This window comes from Vipera ursinii (assembly GCF_947247035.1).
Source record: "Vipera ursinii genome assembly, chromosome: 13".
In the NCBI taxonomy this organism is placed as follows: domain Eukaryota; kingdom Metazoa; phylum Chordata; class Lepidosauria; order Squamata; family Viperidae; genus Vipera; species Vipera ursinii.
Window position 1 is genome coordinate 2,928,988 of NC_139526.1, and position 19,935 is coordinate 2,948,922.

Consider the following 19,935-nt stretch of genomic DNA (forward strand, 5'->3'; position numbering starts at 1 on the left):
AAGTTCAGGGTGCTCTGCAAAAAATGCCCTCCTGTCTAATGAGAGCCCAAACTACCCCAATGGAAATGCAGGCTAATTGGAAAAGGGATTTGAGGAAAGAAACTAAGCACTGCCAGATGCCAGAAAAAATGAGAGCTTCTTGGATAGGACAAATAAACTTCCTTAGGAGAAAAGAGTAGGAATGCCAGAGAACAGGGAGGAGGAGGAAGGATCCAAACACCCTCAGAGTTGACATTGCTTCTCAACAGTCTCATTCTATGTGACATCCATTGCTACCTGACTCAATTTCATGGAAGCAAGCAGAAATCACTCAAGGCTTCACAGCTCAGTGAAGCTCAAGAATCAATTTTAGAAAGAAAAAGTATGTAGGATTTCCTGTTGAGAAGCCACAGTGTGTAGGCCTGAGAGGACTTTCAGGTGCCCGTGTCCAGGATGCAACAGACAGGCTGCTGAGACATCTCATACCCATCAATAATGGACCCTTCCTAAGCCCTGGGCAGGAAGCTGAAAGAAGCATGCTTAGGAAGAGACAGTCTCCTGCAAGAGCGCCTATGTAAATGGGGATAATGAGGAGGGTTAGGGTTCCTTGACTACTCCATCAACCTGAAGGATCTAGGTAAGAGTTGGGCTATCTCTCATCCTGACTGGGAAAGATGTTATTAGCAGCCACATTGCTACTCTCATCAGGAAAGCCAGAAGTGCAAGGACAAAGAGGAGAGCCTCCAGGATAGAGGCAGGACTTAGAGACTGGTTGGAGTCTACAAAGATGAAGTCAAGAGGAAGCACAACTCACAGTCTCAGAAGTATTTTACGGCGCTCACAGAATATTCTCGTGAAACAAACTGAATTTGAATTTCTAACAAGAAAGGGCAAAAACAGGCGTCACTGAAACTCAGTGACCAACCATGGAGCATAGCCCTAGAAAGCTACAACTTAACTCAGAGGGAACAAAGTCAGCGGAATTGGGGAGGGTGTTGTCCCATAGATTAAAAAATGCCTGTGCACAAATTCACAATGGTATCGTGGAAATGCCGTTGGGACATTCTGGGTGGAAATAAAAATAGAGAGAAACTAAAGTTGATATCATTGTTATTACAAGCTGCCTGGACAGGCAAAAAATATGGATGAGGATTTTTGGGTCAAATGATCAAAGCAACAGTGGGAGTTTTCAACAATTCTGACATCTGCTGGAAATTGTACTCTGCCAAAAGTGAGAGATAAAGTGAATCCCGAACCAATTTGCCAACAGCTTCGTTTGTGAGAAAGGGAAAGAACAAGATCTAAAGATCAGGTCCGCTATCCTAGACCAAGTCTTTACCAACAGAGAAGAAGTGGTTACAGAAGAGAAGATGACTTAGGACCTTGGAAGAAAGTGACCCTATTGTCCTTGGGAGACATCTAGAAAGCCGGGCGGTTAGATGCACAGAGCTTCTAAAAGGTAAAAAGAGACGGGTATAGAAACTGCAAGAGGGGCATATAGCCCAAGAAGGATGCAAAGGACACATTTACTAAAAACGGTATGGATTGTACCAGAAGTACTGAAGCTTGGAAGGAGCTGAGGCTTATTGAGAAATACCCAGTAGAAGAAAAAGGCTTCTTTTGTGGGGGTGGTTGTGTCAGAAACATAAGGAAGGGGGCAAAAAGGCCAAAGGGAAAGGGATGGGATTGGTAAGAGGTGATGCCAAGAAGGCACAGTATCTTAATTCATATTTTATGTCTGATTTGCCTCAGAAACAAAACAAAACAAAACCCTAGCCTGCCATTGTTGGCATCGTTAGAGGAAAGAGGGAGCTACAGCTCCGGATGGACAAGGAGAGAATCATTTAGTAAATTTAAAGCAGTTCAAGTCTCCACGGCTGGGGACTTCCATTGGAGGATACTAAAGAAAGTAGCAGCAGTGATGGCAGAATTACAGTCCTTGGGAAATCCTGAAGCCCTGGCAAGGTCCCAGAAGATAAGAAGAAGAAATGTGGTCTTTGGTTTCAAAAAAGGAAAAGACAGGTGTATCCCCATGCTTTTGTACCGTGCCAGGTCCTTGAGCAAATTATTGCACAGGCAAAAAACGGGTAACAAAGCAGGCGCCCCTTCATAGAACTGGCACAATTTGGGCATATGAAAAGATGGCACAATGCATCCCACGGATATCATAGGCCACTCAATACATTGGTACAATTGCAGTATGTGCAAGACTAGTGGCTTTCTGTCTTAAAACATGGGGATTATTTGGCCGTGTTGTGTCTGTGGAATTTCTGCTATCAGCTAGTTGTTGAATGCGGATTTGAGTTGCTCAGAGGCCAAGTCCAAACTTTGGCCTGAAAAATTGCTCTGGTGCAGTAGAACAAATTTAAGAGTCTTGAGGTTCAGTCTGATGTGGTCCTGGAGCACAGCTCACAATAGGTAGAATCCCTGTTTTGAAGAGGAACTTCTCACGAACAACTTGCTTCCTCTCCGCTAGGTGTACATTCATAGGAAACCAGGACACATACGAGACTCACCTGGAAATGTGCAAATTTGAAGGTCTGAAGGAGTTCCTCCAGCAAACGGATGACCGCTTCCATGAGATGCAAGTGGCCATGGCTCAGAAGGACCAGGAGATTGCCTTCCTGCGCTCCATGCTGGGCAAGCTCTCGGAGAAGATAGACCAGCTGGAGAAGAATTTGGAGCTGAAGTTTGGTGAGTCTCTACAGAAGGCAGGTAGCTCTGCGTTCTGTTGCTGGGTGGCCCATGTAAAACCCCCACCGCCTTCCAGAGTTGCTTTCTCGTCCTGATAAGATTTCTATAATATCTTGAGAGCTGGTTGGGGGTAGTGCTTAAGGCATCAGGCTAGAAAGCAGGAGGCTGAGAGTTCTAGTCCCACCTTAGACATGAACCTAAGAAGGAGGAGGCAAAGGGTAAAGCATTTCCCAAAACTTTTCTAGGAAAACTGCGGGGACTCATCCAGGCAGTTTCCAGGAGTCAAACACTGATTTAAAGACACCTAAATAAATAAAATCCTGGAGCATTTTGGTCTGAGTTGTGATTTCTTTGGAGAATCAGTTGTTCCGCTTTTTTAAAACATCCAGCTGGTCCTACCCACTGTAAAAAAAGAAAATCTGACACAGCTCCCAGGGACCAAAAATTGTTCATACACAATTCTGATTCAAAATTGAAAGAATGAATTACATACATACATACATACATACATACATACATACATACATACATACATACATACATAACCGTGGTGACACAGTGGTTAGAATGCAGTACGGCAGGCTACTTCTGCTGCTTGCCAGCTGCCTGCAGTTCGGCAGTTTGATCCTGACCGGCTCAAGGTTGACTCAGCCTTCTGTCCTTCCACGGTGTATAAAATGAGGAACCAGATTGTTGGGGCCACAGGCTGACTCTGTAAACAACTCAGAGAGGCCTGCAAAAGCAGTATATTAGTCTAAGTGCTATTCTATTCTATTGCCATAGTGGTGCAGTGGTCAGAATGCAGTATTGCAGGCTAATTCTACCTACTGCAAGCAGTTCGAGTCAATAAAATGACCCAGATTGTTGGGGCCACAGGCTGACTCTGTAAACGACTCAGACAGGACTGCAAAAGCGGAATATTAGTCTAAGTGCTATTCTATTCTATTGCCATAGTGGTGCAGTGGTTAGAATGCAGTATTGCAGGCTAATTCTACCTACTGCCAGCAGTTCGAGTCGATAAAATGAGGACCCAGATTGTTGGGGGCAATAGGCTGACTCTGTAAACCACTTAGAGAGGGCTGTAAAGCACTGTGAAGCGGTATATAAGTCTTAAGTGCTGTTGCTGTTGCTATAATTGGGGGCTTCAAAATAGCCAAAGAAGTCAAATATGTATCCCGTTGCTGATCATCCTAGCTGGACATTTTGGTCAGATTTCTTTTCAGGAAGAACGCTGAGTTTTCTGACCATCTGAGACTGGAGAGCTTTCTCCTTTGAGCACCCATGGGGCTGACTTCTGAGGGGTCAGTGCGGAGCTGGTGCTTGCAGGTGAGCAGAAGGCCAGACATACTCTGGAGGTCAACTGAAAGCGGGGTGCCCAGAACTTGGGGCACATTTCCTCAGCGATCCTTACACCCGTAACTCTGCTGGTAGCTCAGTTAGTTGAGATATTCTTGCACTTGCATAAAGTGGTGCTGAGGCTGAGAGAACCGAGTCCAGTCTGACCCTCTCCAGGAAGCAAAACTACATGGTTGGATGGTTAGTCCAAGTGCCATAAGCAAATAATAATAAATGACCAAATTGTTACAGAAAAAGATTCTTCTGCACAAATAAATCTGTTCTCCATTGATCTATTACATTTATAGGCTGCCCCTGTCACTGAAAAGGTGACTCTTTGCACGGCAAGAACTTTCAGCAGAATATTTCTGGAGCAGGAGACTGAAATGGATTGGGATTAGTTTGGGTGTGAGGCCTCAGGGGATTTGTGATTTATTTGCATTTGCCACCAGAAATCATATGCCCCATTTTCCTTCCTGTCATCGTTCAGATGTGCTGGATGAGAACCAGAGCAAGCTAAGTGAAGATCTGATGGAGTTCCGGCGAGATGCCTCTATGCTTAACGTGAGTGTCAACCAGTCATGGAGCAAAGAAGGATGCCTGGCCATTTTGTTTTGCCAAGAGTCTACTTTACTGAAGCTTAGGTGGTTACAGAAGTAGCCTAAGCTGAATCTGAGGTTTTCCCATGCAAACAACACGAAATAACTGTCCCTCTTACACACACACACACAGAAACACACACACACACACACCAGTTATCTGTAAATGTCCAATTAGGTGCTTACATATTGTTTAGGAGATAGATGCTTGATTCCCAGCTCTGCATTTCAATAGTTGATCTTGGCTGGCTGAAGCTTCTTGCAAGGCGCAGCTGGGCTTCCATCCCCCCCCCTTCTTCCTTACAGTCCAACCCCCCCCCCCCCCCCCCGTTGCTAATGTCTGGCTGTCAGTTCATGAAGCATGGATAGGGGAGATGCAGCCCTGACATTGGGTGCCGTTTCTTCCCCAGAGTGGGCAAGGATGGGCCTGGGACTTTTGGGAATGACTTTCTGCAGTATGTTAGAAGCTGGGCTTCTCCTTTGTGCGTGTGAGGCAAAAACAGGAATCGTAGCCTGCACACTCCCTACCATGCATTGGCCTGAAGACGCACAACAGAATGCCAGTTTCAGGCAAGGAAATCCATGTAGCCTGAGGAAAAGCACGTAGATAAAACACGCCTCAGCGTACGACCACAATTGAGCCCCAAATTACTGCTTTTAGGTGAGATAGTTGTTAAGTGAGTTTTGCCCCATTTTGCAACTTTTCTTGCCATAGTTAAGTGAATCATTACAGTGGTTAAGTTTGTAACACGGCTGTTAAGTGAATCTGGCTTTCCCATTGTCAGAAGGTCGCAAAAGGTGACACAGCAACCATCATAAATGCGAATCAGTTGTGGAGTGTCTGAATTTTGATCACGTGATCTCTCTCTCTCTCTCTCTCTCTCTCTCTCTCTCTCTCTCTCTCTCTCTCTCACACACACACACACACACACACACACACACACACACACACGGCTCGCTTCTTACCAGAAGCCAAAAGCCCACTTCACAAACACAAACTTGCCTGGTGGGTCCTGCATTTCTCTGCTTCTCAGCTGCCCGGAGAAGTTGAGGTGACGTGTAGATGGTGGGATGGACGGGCGGGCCGAGGGATGAATAAATAAATACATCCCGGGAGAAAAAGTGATGGGTAAAACAAATGTGGCATTGTCTGAAGAAGACCTGGATTCTTTCCTCAGGCATCTTGACAGACCAAAATTAAAATCATCCATTGGTTCATTTTGCTGTGTGAATGCAGCTGTATGTTTGTTCACTAAATTATAGTTCAAACAGTGGTACGCAGCCCGGTTCCAAAGCCAAGGCTTGCAAAACAGCTTCAGAGCCAAGTGCTGCTCAGCCATTGCCCCTGCCAGTCCCCGTTCGTGCTGTGGGCACCCGCTCTCATCCCTCCCGGTCAGCTATGGTGGCAAAACCCGACTCCTCTGTCTGTTGAGCAGAGCAGAGACGTTTTCCACTCTCCTGTCACGCCTCCGTGTCGAAATTAGCATTTTTCCCGCTTGGCCTTTATCACCTGCCTTCTTTCTCTCTGCAGGATGAACTGTCTCATATCAACGCCCGACTGAACATGGGGATTCTGGGCTGTGAGTATCTACTTCTTTTCTTTCTTTTATTAGCGTATAATATAAAATACAATGAAAATAGAAAAGTAAATAGTGGAAAAGTTAGGGCAGGGGAGAGGAAGTAGAGAAGTGAGGTAAGGGAGGAAAAAAAAAAGGGGGGGGGAAGGCATTGACATCCGACTTCCTTTGGTGCAGTAAAGCAGAATGTCGACATCAAACCTCCATCTAATGGGTAAAACCCGAAATCAAAATTTCATTTTTTCCCCCTCACCTCAAACACAAAGTCTAGAAGCGGTTTTCCACGTAGCAATAAAAGTATTCGTATTCTTTTCTTTAATCAGTACAGTCAATTTAGCCATCTCTGCCAGCTCCATTAGTTTTTGTAACCATTCCTCAAATCCATTTAGCCCTCCATTTTTGAGTAATCTTGCTGCTGTCAACATATATAACATCAAAGTTCCATATTTCCCCCCCCCCCCCCCCCCAGGTCTTTGTCCATTAGTCCCAAGTACCTTTACCTTCTCCTTGAACAGAAAAAGGGCATCCTGGGGTTTCTGAGTGTAGGGAAGCTTTTCTTCGTTACATTTAAAACTTCTAATTACTGACACAGAGGTTCTGCTTTCAGAATGAGAACTAATTAGATGTTTGGGTTTTCTTTTCCTCTTCAGTAAGAGCAATGTACTGAAAAATGTAGCAAGCAAAATAATTTCACTGGATCATCTGAGGCTGGAATGAGATTATGCCATTTGACAGTTTTTTTTCCTTCATGCAGAAGACTGAAAAATAGATTTAATTCAAAGAATGTTACTGAGTGCATTATTGACCTTTTTTTTATTTAATGATATGTTGATCGTGCTTTTATGTCTGATCACCTTTCGCTGGGGATGTGTATGAATCACTTGCTGAAGCTGCTTGGCAGTGAATTCAAAGCAGTTTAGAAAGTGCTTTTCACACACGTATTTTGCTTTAAAGTCCCATTTTCACCGCCTCTGGGAACTTCCATTTTTCCCCCTCTGGATTACTGTGCCTGCCCTGCTCTTTCTTCCTTTTCAAACAAAGCAAAGCTTCCAGATCTGATTCATGGGTCGCCTGGTTTAGGATTATTGACTTATTTAGCCTATTCACATAGTCACCCATCTCACAAACACTGATGACATACAACATAATAGCAGTCAAAAACTCAGTAACATTAAAAACAGTCCAAGATAAACGAAATAAGCATATGAAGCAAACATAAAATAAATGTAATCCCAGGAAAGCAGGAGAACAAACATAACTCAATCTTATGCAAGCACTCTCTCTGGGATCCCCAAGGCTGGTGAAAAAAAGGATGCTTTAAAGCAGGGGTCTCCAACCTTGGCAACTTTAAGACTTGTGGACTTCAACTCCCAGAATTCCTCAGCCAGCTTTGCTGAATTCACAAGTCTTAAAGGCTGAGGACCTCTGCTTTAAAGGCTTTCCAAGAGGCTGGCAGAGAGGGGCCTAACTACACCTGGGGGGAGGGGGATGATGCTCCAGGGGAGGGGCCACAGCAGAGAAAAACAGGCCAGCTGGGTCCCACCAGGTGGAGTTCCCTAGGAGAGAGAATCTGCCCCACACAGCATCCCTCTTGCCTGACCTAGTGGGAGGGTGGAGGTCGTTGGGAAGAGGCAGCTTCTCACATAATCTGATCCTGTGCCTTTAAAGGGTCATCAGCACTGCCTGGCTGCGGGATCTGCAGCTCTTCTGGAAGGTTTTTGTCTTCCTGTGCTGAGGAAACCTTTGATCTAACTGAATACAGGTAGTCTTTGACTTACAGCAGTTCATTTAGTGACCGTTCAAAATTACAACATGAGGTGGCTGGACGGAGTCACTGAAGCAGGAGGCGTGAGCTTAAATGGACTCCAGAAGATGGTAGAGGACAGGAAGGCCTGGAGGAACGTTGTCCATGGGGTCGCGATGGGTCGGACACGACTTTGCAGCTAACAACAACAAAATTACAACAGCGCTAAAAAAAACCCTAGGGACTGTTTTTCACACTTATGACGTTTGCAGCATCCCCACGATCGAAATTCGGATGCTTGGCAACTGACTCACATTTATGACGGTTGCAGTGTCCCGAGGTCATGTGACCACCTTTTGTAACTCTGACAAGCGTAATCAGTGGGGAAACCAGTGATTCACTCAACAACCGTGTTACTAATTTAACAGCTGCAGTGATTCACTTAACAACTGTGGCACGAAAGGTCGTAAAATAGGACAAAACTTACTTAACAAATGTTTCACTTAGCAACAAAAATTTTGAACTCAATTATGGTCGTAAGTCGAGGACTACCTGTATTGCTCTAAGTGCTGGTCGATAGGTAGAATATCTTTGCTTAATGGCCGAGCACTTAAGAGTTGGAGAGGACCACTTGCAAGTCTGCTGGATCCTTTCTTGGAAAAGGGATGCTGGGCTAGTTAGGCGCTTGCTTTGAGCCACGCATCCTTGCCTGCTTCTCTCCCATCTGCAAGATGACCTGCCCAAGAAAGGAGACTCCACCTCTTCTCCAGGACTCCTCGGGGTTTGGGGTGTGGCTGCTTGTGCAATAACACCCCTTCTTTTCTCCTCCTTTGCAGCCTATGACCCTCAGCAGATTTTCAAGTGCAAAGGCACTTTCGTTGGCCACCAGGGCCCCGTCTGGTGCCTCTGTGTCTATTCCATTGGTGACTTGCTCTTCAGTGGCTCTTCTGACAAAACCATCAAGGCAAGACGCTTCTTCCTTCTTTTAACCTTTGCATGTGGGACACTGCGGACTTGAGGGGGCCTCGGGAAAAGCGCGTCCTCTTGCTCTCAGCCAGGATTCCCGGTGTCAGACCTGCCTCAGTTGGGGCTTCTAAGCAAACACGATCCTTTACCTAAGTAAAGGAGCTGAATGCAACACAATTTCATTTTAATGTATGCCGATTAGTGTACATTCAAAGTGACAATAAAGTTGTTATTCTATTCTATTCTATTCTATTCTATTCTATTCTATTCTATTCTATTCTATTCTATTCTATTCTATTCTATTCTATTCTATTCTATTCTATTCATTTGTAAAAACAATCCATTTGTTGAGAAAGGTATAGTTGACTAGAAGTCAAGTGGATTGCAGTAGTGCAAAGCCAGAACTAAACTTTGTGTGTCAATTCTCCCCAGTTATCTCTCCTCCCTTAGTCCCTTCACACTGTGTATTGCTCATTGTTGAATCAAGTTTGAAAAAGATGTTTTGGAAACAGTCACTCTACCTGTCGGCATTCTTCTCCCAGGGAAACGACACTGGAGACTTTGTCGCTTCTCAACAGAGAACTGTTCTCAGAGTTAGTTTCACTTTCTCCCCAAGCCCTCACCCTCCCTTACAGCCTCCTTCCCCCCCCCTCCGCCCCCAGATTCATAGCAGATTGATAGTGAGGTGGCAGTTCTGGCAGCTGGCTGCATTGCTGTTGCACACACACGTGCATACACCCAGAGCACATATGGAAAGGGAGAAGTCTTTGGCTCTTCCCGAAGCCTTCTGTTTGGTCCACAAGTCTGGAATCTTGGCTTTGGGGTTGGGTGGTGGGTAAAAGCTTTGTAGTGTTTAGGACTGGCTGCAACTTAGATGACCTTGGCTGATCGTGAAACAGCTAAGCTGTGCTGGACATGGTTAGTACTTGGTTGTGGGCAAAGGCTGTGGACTTGAAGAAGAGAATCCCAGGGGGGGGAAAGCAATATACTGTAGCAACTGTCATGGTTCCGATAGACAGAGACGAATAAAGCAGAACTCTTTGTGAATTCCTCAAAGAACATGTTTACTGGATACAAAATATCAGCACGATCAAAAATGAAATCTAGTCTGAATTTCCCACTAAAAATTACCTGGTTACAAAGTATAATGTCCCACCTTCAAGAATATGCATTTTACTACATTTCCCAATAGAAATATTTGGCGGGCTTTCTAATACGCTGCCCCATCCTTAGTCCCGGGAGTATGAGATGACCTTGGTTCCCACGGGACAGAATATTGTTTAGACTAGCAGAGAGTCTGTGAAACCCCACTCCCTCCTCTTCATGTGGCAACCTAGAATGAGACAGAGAAAGATGGCTCATTGTAGAGTTGACAGCAACAGCAATAAAACGTAAGAGTTATATACCATTTCAGAGTGCTCTACAGCCCTCTCTAAGCGATTTACAGAGTCAGCATATTGCCCGCAACCATCTGTGTCCTCATTTTACCGACCTGGGGAGGATGGAAGGCTGAGTCCACCTTGAGGCAGTGAGAATCGAACTGCTGACAGTTGGCAGAGTCAGCCTGCAGTGCTGCATTCTGACCACTGCACCATCAGGGCTTTTCATATCAAACCACTTCCATTATGTTGCCAAGAATTGTAAGGAGTAGAGCTTCCCTTAAGAGGATTTTTCTTCTTCAGGCTGCCAGTAGCAGCTGCCTTTACCAAATGAGCGAGTGAGTGAGAGGAAGGGCCTTTTTAACTCCTGGGTGGAAGAGCAGTGCAGGCTGCATTAGAATCACCATTCCTCCGCTCAGAACCAGCCGCTTGCTTCTGTTTGTCTTAACTAGCATTTCAGAAAGCCAAGCGATGAAGAGAAAAATTGTAAAAAAATAAATAAATTCAGATTTGAACGTCAGTTGCTGTAGAGTTGGCTAGCTGCCTCAGTAAGGTCTGCTTTAAAAATCGGTACCGTAGTTCGTTCAGAATTAAAGTGGCCGAATAATGAGGGAGCCCCTTGTTCATCAGCTCTTTGGGGATTCTTCATGCACGGACTTTCTGTTCTCCTCTCCCCTTGGATCTTGACGTAATTTAGGGCCTGAAAGACTCGGCTCAGCTCATTTTTGGCAGCTGGTATTCACAGCAGTGAGGGAGGACTTGAAAATTCCCCAGAGGGCTGTGTGTTGGAAGGCACAATGCTGGGCAAGGGGTTGTGTTCACCTCTTTGGAAGAGCAGGCTGAGCAAGGGCATTGAAGCGGGCATTTAGCAGTAGCCCACTCCAGTTTTGAGGAAAAGAGGTAAACGTGGGAAGTTGCTCTCCCGGGCACAACTCCAGCCTCCCTTCCTGACCTCTGGGCCATTAGGACAGCTGCTGGGAGCTGCACTTGTTTGCGTCCAGCTCTCCCGGAAAATCTGCCTACCTCTTTCCTTTCCTTGTCGGAAAGAGAGGAAAGCAGGTGGGCAGGTGAAGGCCAGATGCTTCCTGCCTTCCCAGTTCTGGCACTGACTTCCTGCCCTGGGTCTGGTTGCCCTTGAGTCCAGTCATGTGACTTTTTATTTCCTGCTAGGTCTGGGATACCTGTACCACTTACAAGTGCCAAAAGACCCTGGAAGGCCACGATGGGATTGTCCTGGCACTCTGCATCCAGGGGTGAGTCAGCCGCTGGCTTCATTGCCTTCCGCTGCTCTACTGTATAAAGCAGGGTTTCCCCTCCTTGGCAACTTGCTGATGGGTGGACTTCAGCTCCCAGTTCTGGGAGTTGAAGTCCACCCGTCAGCAAGCTGCCAAGGAGAAAAATCACTGATGTAAAGCCATTGACTGGTGGCTAGATTTTAGTTCTGCTCTTTGTTTTCTTAAACTCAACCAGCCACTTCTCATAAAAAGAATTGTGTGAATCCTAGCCTTGTTTTCAGCAATGCCTTACTTCTCAAATGGCAATGTGAATTACATTTGAGCACCAGAAAAACCTGATTTTTGAAAGTTATGTTCAAACTGAACTCATTTGTGTGGCGTTGCGTATTCTTGGTTTAACCAATGCAGTCCTAGGCTGCATTAACAGAGGGAGAGAATCAAGATCACTTGAACTGTTTGTATCATTTTGTAATGCCTTGGTAAGACCAGACGTGGCATACTGCAGCCAGATTTGGTCGCCACAATATAAAAAAGATGTTGAGGCTCTGGAAAGAATGCAGAAAAGAGCAACAAGGGGGCTGGAGGCTAAAATATACGAAGAACGGTTGCAGGAATTGGATATGTTAGTCTAGCAAAAAGAAGGACTAGGGGAGATATGATAGCAGTCTTCCAATATTTAAGGGGCTGCCACAAAAAAGAGGGGGTCAGCCTATTTTTCAAAGCACCAAAAGGCAAGACAAAAAACAACGGATGGAAACTAATCAAGGAGAGAAGCAACCAAGAACGAAGAAGAAATTTCCTGGCAGTGAGAACAATCAGTGGAACGGCTGGCCTCCAGACGTTGTAGTTATTCCATCACTGGAAGTTTTTAAGAAGAGACTGGACAGCCACTTCTCTGGAATGGCCTAGGGCAGGGGTAGGCAACCTTGGCTCTTTTATGAGTCGTGGACTTCAACTCCCAGAATTCCTGAGCCAGCATGGCTCAGCTTGGAAACCTCTCCCTTTCCCCTCAGCATGGCTGGCTCAGGAATTCTGGGAGTTGAAGTCCACGAGTCATAAAAGAGCCGAGGTTGCCTACCCCTGGCCTAGGGCTTTTGCTCAAGCAGGGGCTTGGACGAGAAGACCTCCAAGGTTCCTTCCAACTGTGTTATTCTGGTTTTTCAAGAGGTTTGGGATGAGTGCTATTTGTTGAATAGTGGAAATTCTTTTAGCAGCTCAGTTTTACAACAGATGTTGCAGTCTACATTTTTCTGGAGGAGGTTTACCCACACATCCCAATCTTTTTTTCGTCATCTTGAGGGGAAAAAATGGTGCCCATGAAAGTCTTCTAGCTCTCTGATTCCCTTTTGTTTCTTTTGCCCAGGAACAAACTGTATAGCGGCTCAGCTGATTGCACCATTATTGTAAGTGGTCAGTTTGGGGAGGCGGGGCAGGGTGGGGACACCGGCTTTGGCTTCCTCCACGAGGGGGAGAGAAGGAAGTTCCTGATCATTCTCTTGCGCAGGGTCTCCAAACTTGGCAATTTTAAGACTTGTGGACTTCATCTCCCAGAATTCCTCAGCCAGGCACGCGTGCCTAGCTGAGGAATTCTGGGAGCTGAAGTCCACAAGTCTTAATGTTGCCAAGTTTGGAGACTCCTGCTCTTGCGCTTTGTAGAGTAAAGCTGCCTACACCACTTGTCTGTATCCTTTTTGACTTTTGACAGGTTTGGGATATTCAGACCTTGCTGAAGGTCAACACCATCCGTGCACACGACAATCCTGTGTGCACTCTTGTCTCCTCACACAACATGCTTTTCAGCGGCTCCCTGAAAGCTATTAAGGTACATTTGCTGATACAGAGGAGTGGGGGAAACAGAAAGCTTTGGGGTCCTTTCCTCCCATTCCCAGATCCTTTCTCTTCCCGGCCTAAGAGGTTTGTCCACTTAGATTTGCTCCCTTCTCTCTGCTGGTCGTTCTGGGTTGATTTAGGACCTTCCTTGATCCTTTCAGAGCTGGCCTTGCTTTTTCCTCTTCCCTTTTCCTTGCATTTCCTGCTACTTTGGCTGGTCTTCAGACCTGCTGCGTTATTCATTCTCTTCCCTTGTTGAACTCCTCCCCATTCCCTGGTAATCGATTTCTTCTCCTAGTTGTCCATAATTACCCATTGCAGGATTGTTGCAAGGATAAAGATCTCTCCTCTGAGCTCCTGGGAGGAAAGGAATATCTCAGCCTAATAATCCAGCCTTTCCCCACCTGCTCGCCAGAATTCCCCAGGCATCATGGCCACCGAAAGTTACATTCTTGACCCCTGGAGAGCATCAGATGAGGAAAGCGTTAATATGTTCCTTTTTTTCCAGAATGGCATGGTGTCCTAGAGGTGGGGCTCTCGCCTCACAATCGGAGGCTATGAGTTCGATCCTAAGTAGCAACAAATATTTCTTTCTCTGGGCTCAAAGAGAAGATATCTGTTCTGAACTCTGCATAGGTGTCAGGAAGGCCATCCAGCCAATAAATGCTCAACTCTATTCCGTCGCCCTGACTCCACCCCGATAGAAGGGATTAGAGGGTTGTTAAAAGAAAAAACAATGTTCCTTTTCTTCCAGGAGCTGTGAGAAAAGACCTCCGGTCTGATTTGTTTGGCGTCACTCACAGGGCTTAATGGAAAAGTGGAATAGAAATGTAGACCTGTGTAAAAACAGGTGGGCTCTAATCACTGCCCAAGTATGGTTCACCTTTCCAGCCTTCCTCACTTGAGAGAACTGTGGGAACTCTTGAGGGTCTGGCCTTTAGTTTCCCACACCTGGTATGGAACAGGCATAGGAAGCTGGCCGGTGGTCCTGAGTTTGAGCTGGATTGGCCTGATTTTGGCTGTCCTTCTGCCCCACCAGGTCTGGGACATTGTTGGCACTGAGCTAAAACTGAAAAAGGAACTGACAGGTCTTAACCACTGGGTCCGGGCACTTGTGGCATCCCAGAATCACCTGTACAGCGGCTCCTACCAGACCATTAAGGTAGGTGTGTTCTCAGACGCTCCGCCTGCTGCGGCTTCTCTTTGCAGCCTGGGGAGAAGATTCCATCGGCTCTTTTCTCTCCTCTGCTCCAGATCTGGGACATCCGGAACCTAGAATGTGTGCATGTCCTACAGACGTCTGGGGGCAGCGTCTACTCCATTGCGGTCACCAACCATCACATCGTCTGTGGCACTTACGAAAATCTCATTCACGTAAGGATGAGCGAAGACCAGGAGGCGGGAGGAAGGGGACAGCGGGGCACTTGGCAGCCTCCTTCAGCCCTCCACAGAGCCTCCAGTCCTCATTTTCTGGGATCTGGCAAGCAGAGCGAATAGCTAGAGCCACCGGAATCGGAAGGGGGAAACAATGGGAAGTTAATGCTCGGCCTTTGCTCTGTTCCCTGTTGAACCAGGTGTGGGATATTGAGTCGAAAGAGCAGGTTCGCACCCTCACAGGACACGTGGGCACTGTGTACGCTCTGGCAGTCATCTCTACGCCGGACCAAACCAAAGTCTTCAGCGCCTCGTATGATCGGTCATTGCGGGTACGTTCAGGGCAAGGGGCCCAGAAGAAGACCATGGGGGAAAAAGGGAGGGATCCTAACAGATCTTTCAAAGTCTATTAATTTGATGAAGTCGAACTCTTAGGAAGCAGGCAGCTGGGCTCCTGATCCCTGAATAGCTGTGCGGCCATCCCAACCCAAGGTCTCTTCAGCTGCCTGGCTCTACCAGCCGTGCCCTCTGCTGCTTAAGGGACCTACGTGTATGTGTCCTTGCTAATCTCCTTTCTCCAAAACCTTCGGGATGAATTGCATTACAGGAGAACAGGAGGAGGTCTTTCGGGCCACGGTCCTGTTTGAACTGATTTCTCCAAAGTTAGGCCAGGCCCAAACAGTTTGAGAGAAAATAACTGTATAGAAGCAAGCAGAAAAAAACCTTAAAAAAAACAGCTGGCTGAGGAATTCTGGGAGTTGAAGTCCACAAGTCTTAAAGTTGCCAAGGTTGAGGACCCCTGATTTTGGGCACTCCCACCATGAGAGGATTATTCTGAGAGACAAAAGTTCTACCTGAGTGTCTCTTTGCTCCAAGCCTTGAGAGAGGGAAAGGCCAGTGGAGGCCAGGGTGTCTTCTCTTCTGCCTTGCTTTGGGGTGGGGTTAGAGCGACTGAGTGGAGCTGACTGTTTACTGCCCAGATGCCCTTCCTTGATGCCACATGGAGTTCCCAGTAGATATTTTCTCTTCGCGCTCCGATAGAGAAACATCTGCCGGTATCTAGGATTGAACTCTTAACCTGCCAAGTGGGAGATGAGCATCTTCACCTCTAGACCACCGCACCCCCCCCCCCATGGCATCTACCCCTTACCTGGCCTGTAACGCCTGATGCAGTTGCAGAATGTTAGCCCAGTTGCCCCAATTGAGGAGGGACTGAGCTTTAGAGGCCCTTCAGCTGCATCTGATGCACATCCTAACTACAAAGTCTGTGTGTGGCCTGGATTTAGGCAAAGAATGGGATCCATGGCTCAACACTGTTTTCTGCCTAAATCCAGGCCACATGCCGTCCGCTATGGCGATCTATCACCCTCACTGCCTTAGCTTGTTCTCTGCCTCCAGGTATGGAGTATGGACAACATGATCTGCACCCAGACACTCCTGCGCCACCAGGGCAGCGTCACAGCACTGGCCGTCTCAAGGGGCCGCCTGTTCTCTGGGGCTGTCGACAGCACTGTCAAGGTATATACTGGGGAGGGGGGCTCTCAGTGGGAGGAAGAGGCCCCCCCAGTTGGCTCAGAGCAACTTTCACAGCTGGCTTCTTAGTTTCCCTAAAAGCAGCAGACAAGGGAGAGCTAGCATTTTTTCCCCAGGTTATGCCTAGGAGCTCCACCTCAGTAGTTGAAGTCCACAAGGTTGCCAAGCTTGAGGACCCCTGATTTAGGGCATTCCCACCACAAGAGGATTGTTCTGAGAGACAGAAGTTCGACCTGAGTGTCTCTTTGCTCCAAGCCTTGAGAGAGGGAAAGGCCAGTGGAGGCCAGGGTGTCTTCTCCTTTTTTTGTTTTGTTTTACGACCCTGTAATCGACCCTGTAATCGCTTGGTTCGGGGTGGGGTCAGGGTGACTGAATGGAGCTGAGTGTTTACTTGCCGGATGCCCTTGATGCCACACGGCGTTTGCAGTAGATATTTTCTCTTTGCGCCCTGATAGAGAAACATCCTAGTTAGATGTGTTTATGCTACTCACGGAGGCGAGGAGGAGGAAGAGGAGGAGGCAACAGTGGGGTGGGCTTGTCACCTCTTTAGGAAGAGCTCTTTTTAATTTGAGACAAAATGTGATAGAGTCACAAGTCTGTGCCTTCCAGGGGACTTTTGCAAGCCAAGGTGTGCTTATATGGGGCCTATTTGCCTACCGTGGTTTAAGGCACGGGAAGGAGCTTAGCTTGCTTCTCTGGCGCTCTCTTCCTTTTGGGAGGGGCCCACTCACGAATGGGAGTCTAGACAGTTTTTACTTCCCCTGTGCCACGTGTCATATATTCCGATGTTTAATGTTGAGCGTTGGGAGAAAGAAGCCATTAGCAGAAGCCGGAAGATTTGGCCAGGTGCCCCTTGCCGGACGCTGCACTGGGCAATTAGGTGCCTGTTTCATTGCTCAGCAAGATGTTTGCCAGCCTCATTAGGTGGAGGAGAAGCAATTCCGAAGTTTTGTTTTATTGTAAAACGATAATCTCACCACTTCTGAATGTCCTCTTTGCTACGCCGTTGAGAGATATTTCAGCTGCTTTTGCCAGGCACTATTTCTTGGGACGCGGTGGCTCAGTGGGTTAGGACGCTGAGCTTGTCGATCTGAAGGTCGGCAGTTTGGCGGGTCGAATCCCGAGTGCCGCGTAACAGAGTGAGCACCTGTTACTCGTCCCAGCTTCTGCCAACCTAGCAGTTCGAAAGCACGTAAAAATGCAAGTAGAAAAATAGGGACCACTCCGGTGGGAAGGTAACAGCGTTCCGTGCGCCTTTGGCGTCTAGTCATGCCGGCCACATGACCACGGAGACGTCCTCGGACAAGCGCTGGCTCTTCGGCTTTGAAACGGAGATGAGCACCGGCCCCTAGAGTCGGAAACGACTAGCACGCATGTGCGGGGGAACCTTTACCTTTTTATTTCTTGCCTATCGCCATCAAGGTCGTCTTCATGACTCTCCATTTGAAGTTACAACGGCACTGAAAAAAGTGACTTATGACCACTTGTCACACTTCTGACCATAGCAGCATCCCCATGGTCACGTGATTTACATTTGGATGCTTGACAACTGACTCACATTTATGACGGTTGCAGTGTCCCAGAGTCATGTGATCCCCTTTCGCAACCTTCTGACAAGCAGAGTCAATGGGGAAGCCAACCGTGTGACTAATTTAAGAACTGCATTGATTCACTTAACAAATGTGACAAAAAAATGTAAAATGGGGCAAATTTCACTTAACAAATTTCTCATTTAGCAGCCTAAGTTTGGGGCTCAATTGTGATCGTAACCAGAGGACTACCTGCAGTGCTTAGACTTACGTACCGCTCCACTGTGCTTTTATCCCCCTCTGAGCGATTTACAGAGTCAGCATCTTGCCCCACCCCCCACCCCCGACAGTCCGGCTCCTCATTTTACCAACCTCAGAAGGACGGAAGGCTGAGTCAACCTTGAGCGGGTCAGGATTGAACTCCTGGCTGTGGGCAGAGTTAGCCTGCAATGCTGCATTCTAACTACTGCACCACCACAGGTCACACGGGCCAGCCAGCGAGTAGTAGTTAGGGATGATGGGGTTTGTGGTCAGGCCTCTGCCACGGATTCCCTGCTTCCCCTGGCCTCTCCCCCTTTCTGTAAATTTGTGGTTTTTGCCAGGAGTCAGAATGGTTGTGGGGGGGTATAAGTTCCTAGGAGGTAGGTGAGTCAGCCGTTCTCTACTCTAGAGAAGCCACTCTAGAGATGACATTGGTGCACATATTGTTGCGGTGCTGCGTTCATCCTAGAGCACAGCTCCAGAAAGGGACCCTTTGGTGAGGATGGGCACCTGGTAGGAAGACGTCTGGCGCTCAGGATGGCCCCTGGGCTGACATGTCAAACAAGGGTCGCCTCTGCATCCTACTCCAGCCAGCTAGGCTGGCTGAGGAATTCTGGGAGTTGGAGTCCAGGTGTCTTAAAAGTTGCTAAGGTTGAGAAACGCTGTCTTGCTCAGTGATGGAGTTTGGGCTGGACATTTCTCTCCCTGACAGGTTTGGACCTGCTAAGGATGCTGCCCTCCGCTTCGGATGCCACGCTGCCAAATACACACGCTGGCTCACTCCTTACACTCCAAGCACCCTCCAGATGTGCTGTGTTCCTTCTCGGGGGGGGCCTCCCCAGCAGCTGTGCAAGAGCTTTGGGCCACATACCTCAGCCCCACCCCCTTTTGCAGCAGCGCCTTCCCAGGGAGGACTCCCTCTCCCCCCCCTTACCCAGTGCGCCACCCCAGCTCCGTTTCCTGGTCTGGCTCTTCTTGGGAGAGAGAAGAAGTTGGTGGAGGCTGGCCCAGCTGCAACGAAGGCTGCGCTCTTCCTCGTCGGCAGGAGGAGGAGATCGTCTCCAAGAGCAGATTTGCCACGAAGCTGGTTTGGATCGTCTGCATGAGTAGCCACAGCGCCTCGGCCAGAGGACCTCTCTCTGTCCTGGTATTTAAATTATTTGCTATGCCCTTTCATTTGTGGCCCCAGCCGGGGATAAAACCCAGTGTCCTGTCATGTAACCCGGTACGATTTTTATGTCCCCAGTCCAGCCTTCTTATCAGGTATCCTAAGCCTCTTTTCCCCCACCCCCACCCACCCTCTCTTCAGAGCATCCCATTATCACGGCCTCCCTGGGAAAGGCAGGAGAGCCAACGGTTGTGTTTTTACGGACATTTTCTACTGTTTTTAAAATTGTGATATAGATTTGGATTATTTCTTCCTTACCAATAAAGTTGGACCATTGTTTTAGGCCAGCATGACTCATTGACAAACCTGAAGCATTTCAGCCAATGGAACAGAATTCCTCAGGAGCGGGGCCCAACCCTGCCCCCCCTCACCCCCACCCCAAAAAAGTTTGAGGCTGACCTCTATGGATTTTGAGAGATACCCACTCAAACCCTCTCCCTGGCTGATCTGTGATGAGCACGTCCTGGGTTGCCATTAGTCAGAGAAATGTAACAGTCCCACTGACTGCAAAGATATTTGCACATAGCACAAGGAGCTCATTGCTCAGAGCGGCACCAAAAAGGCTACGTGTGATCACCTGTTGCCAGCTAAACTGGCACCTATCTGTTCAATTTCTTAGGTTCAACTAATGATCATCTGTGGCATTCTCCTCCCCCAGAATGCTGCTCCTGAGGTTGCTGTTTAAGCATGAAACTCAAACGGTCTTTGCATTCAACTTCAAAAAAGCTGAGA

The 19,935-nt window shown here is 47.5% G+C and overlaps 1 protein-coding gene across 3 annotated transcripts in view; it reads left to right on the top strand.

Annotated features, from left to right (window-relative positions):
• TRAF7 (TNF receptor associated factor 7) overlaps positions 1-19,485 on the top strand; it is a 38,317-nt gene extending 18,832 nt beyond the window's left edge. For all 3 annotated transcript variants that reach the window (XM_083373150.1, XM_083373151.1, XM_083373152.1), the window contains 12 exons: positions 2,456-2,673; positions 4,499-4,572; positions 6,139-6,187; positions 8,765-8,892; positions 11,444-11,526; positions 12,872-12,911; positions 13,214-13,330; positions 14,378-14,500; positions 14,593-14,712; positions 14,913-15,044; positions 16,111-16,230; positions 18,748-19,485. In XM_083373150.1, the coding sequence (XP_083229276.1) occupies positions 2,456-2,673; positions 4,499-4,572; positions 6,139-6,187; positions 8,765-8,892; positions 11,444-11,526; positions 12,872-12,911; positions 13,214-13,330; positions 14,378-14,500; positions 14,593-14,712; positions 14,913-15,044; positions 16,111-16,230; positions 18,748-18,762 (1,219 nt within the window). In that variant the 3' untranslated portion in view covers positions 18,763-19,485. The remainder of the gene's footprint in view (positions 1-2,455; positions 2,674-4,498; positions 4,573-6,138; positions 6,188-8,764; positions 8,893-11,443; positions 11,527-12,871; positions 12,912-13,213; positions 13,331-14,377; positions 14,501-14,592; positions 14,713-14,912; positions 15,045-16,110; positions 16,231-18,747) is intronic.
• The last annotated feature ends 450 nt before the right edge of the window (positions 19,486-19,935 follow it).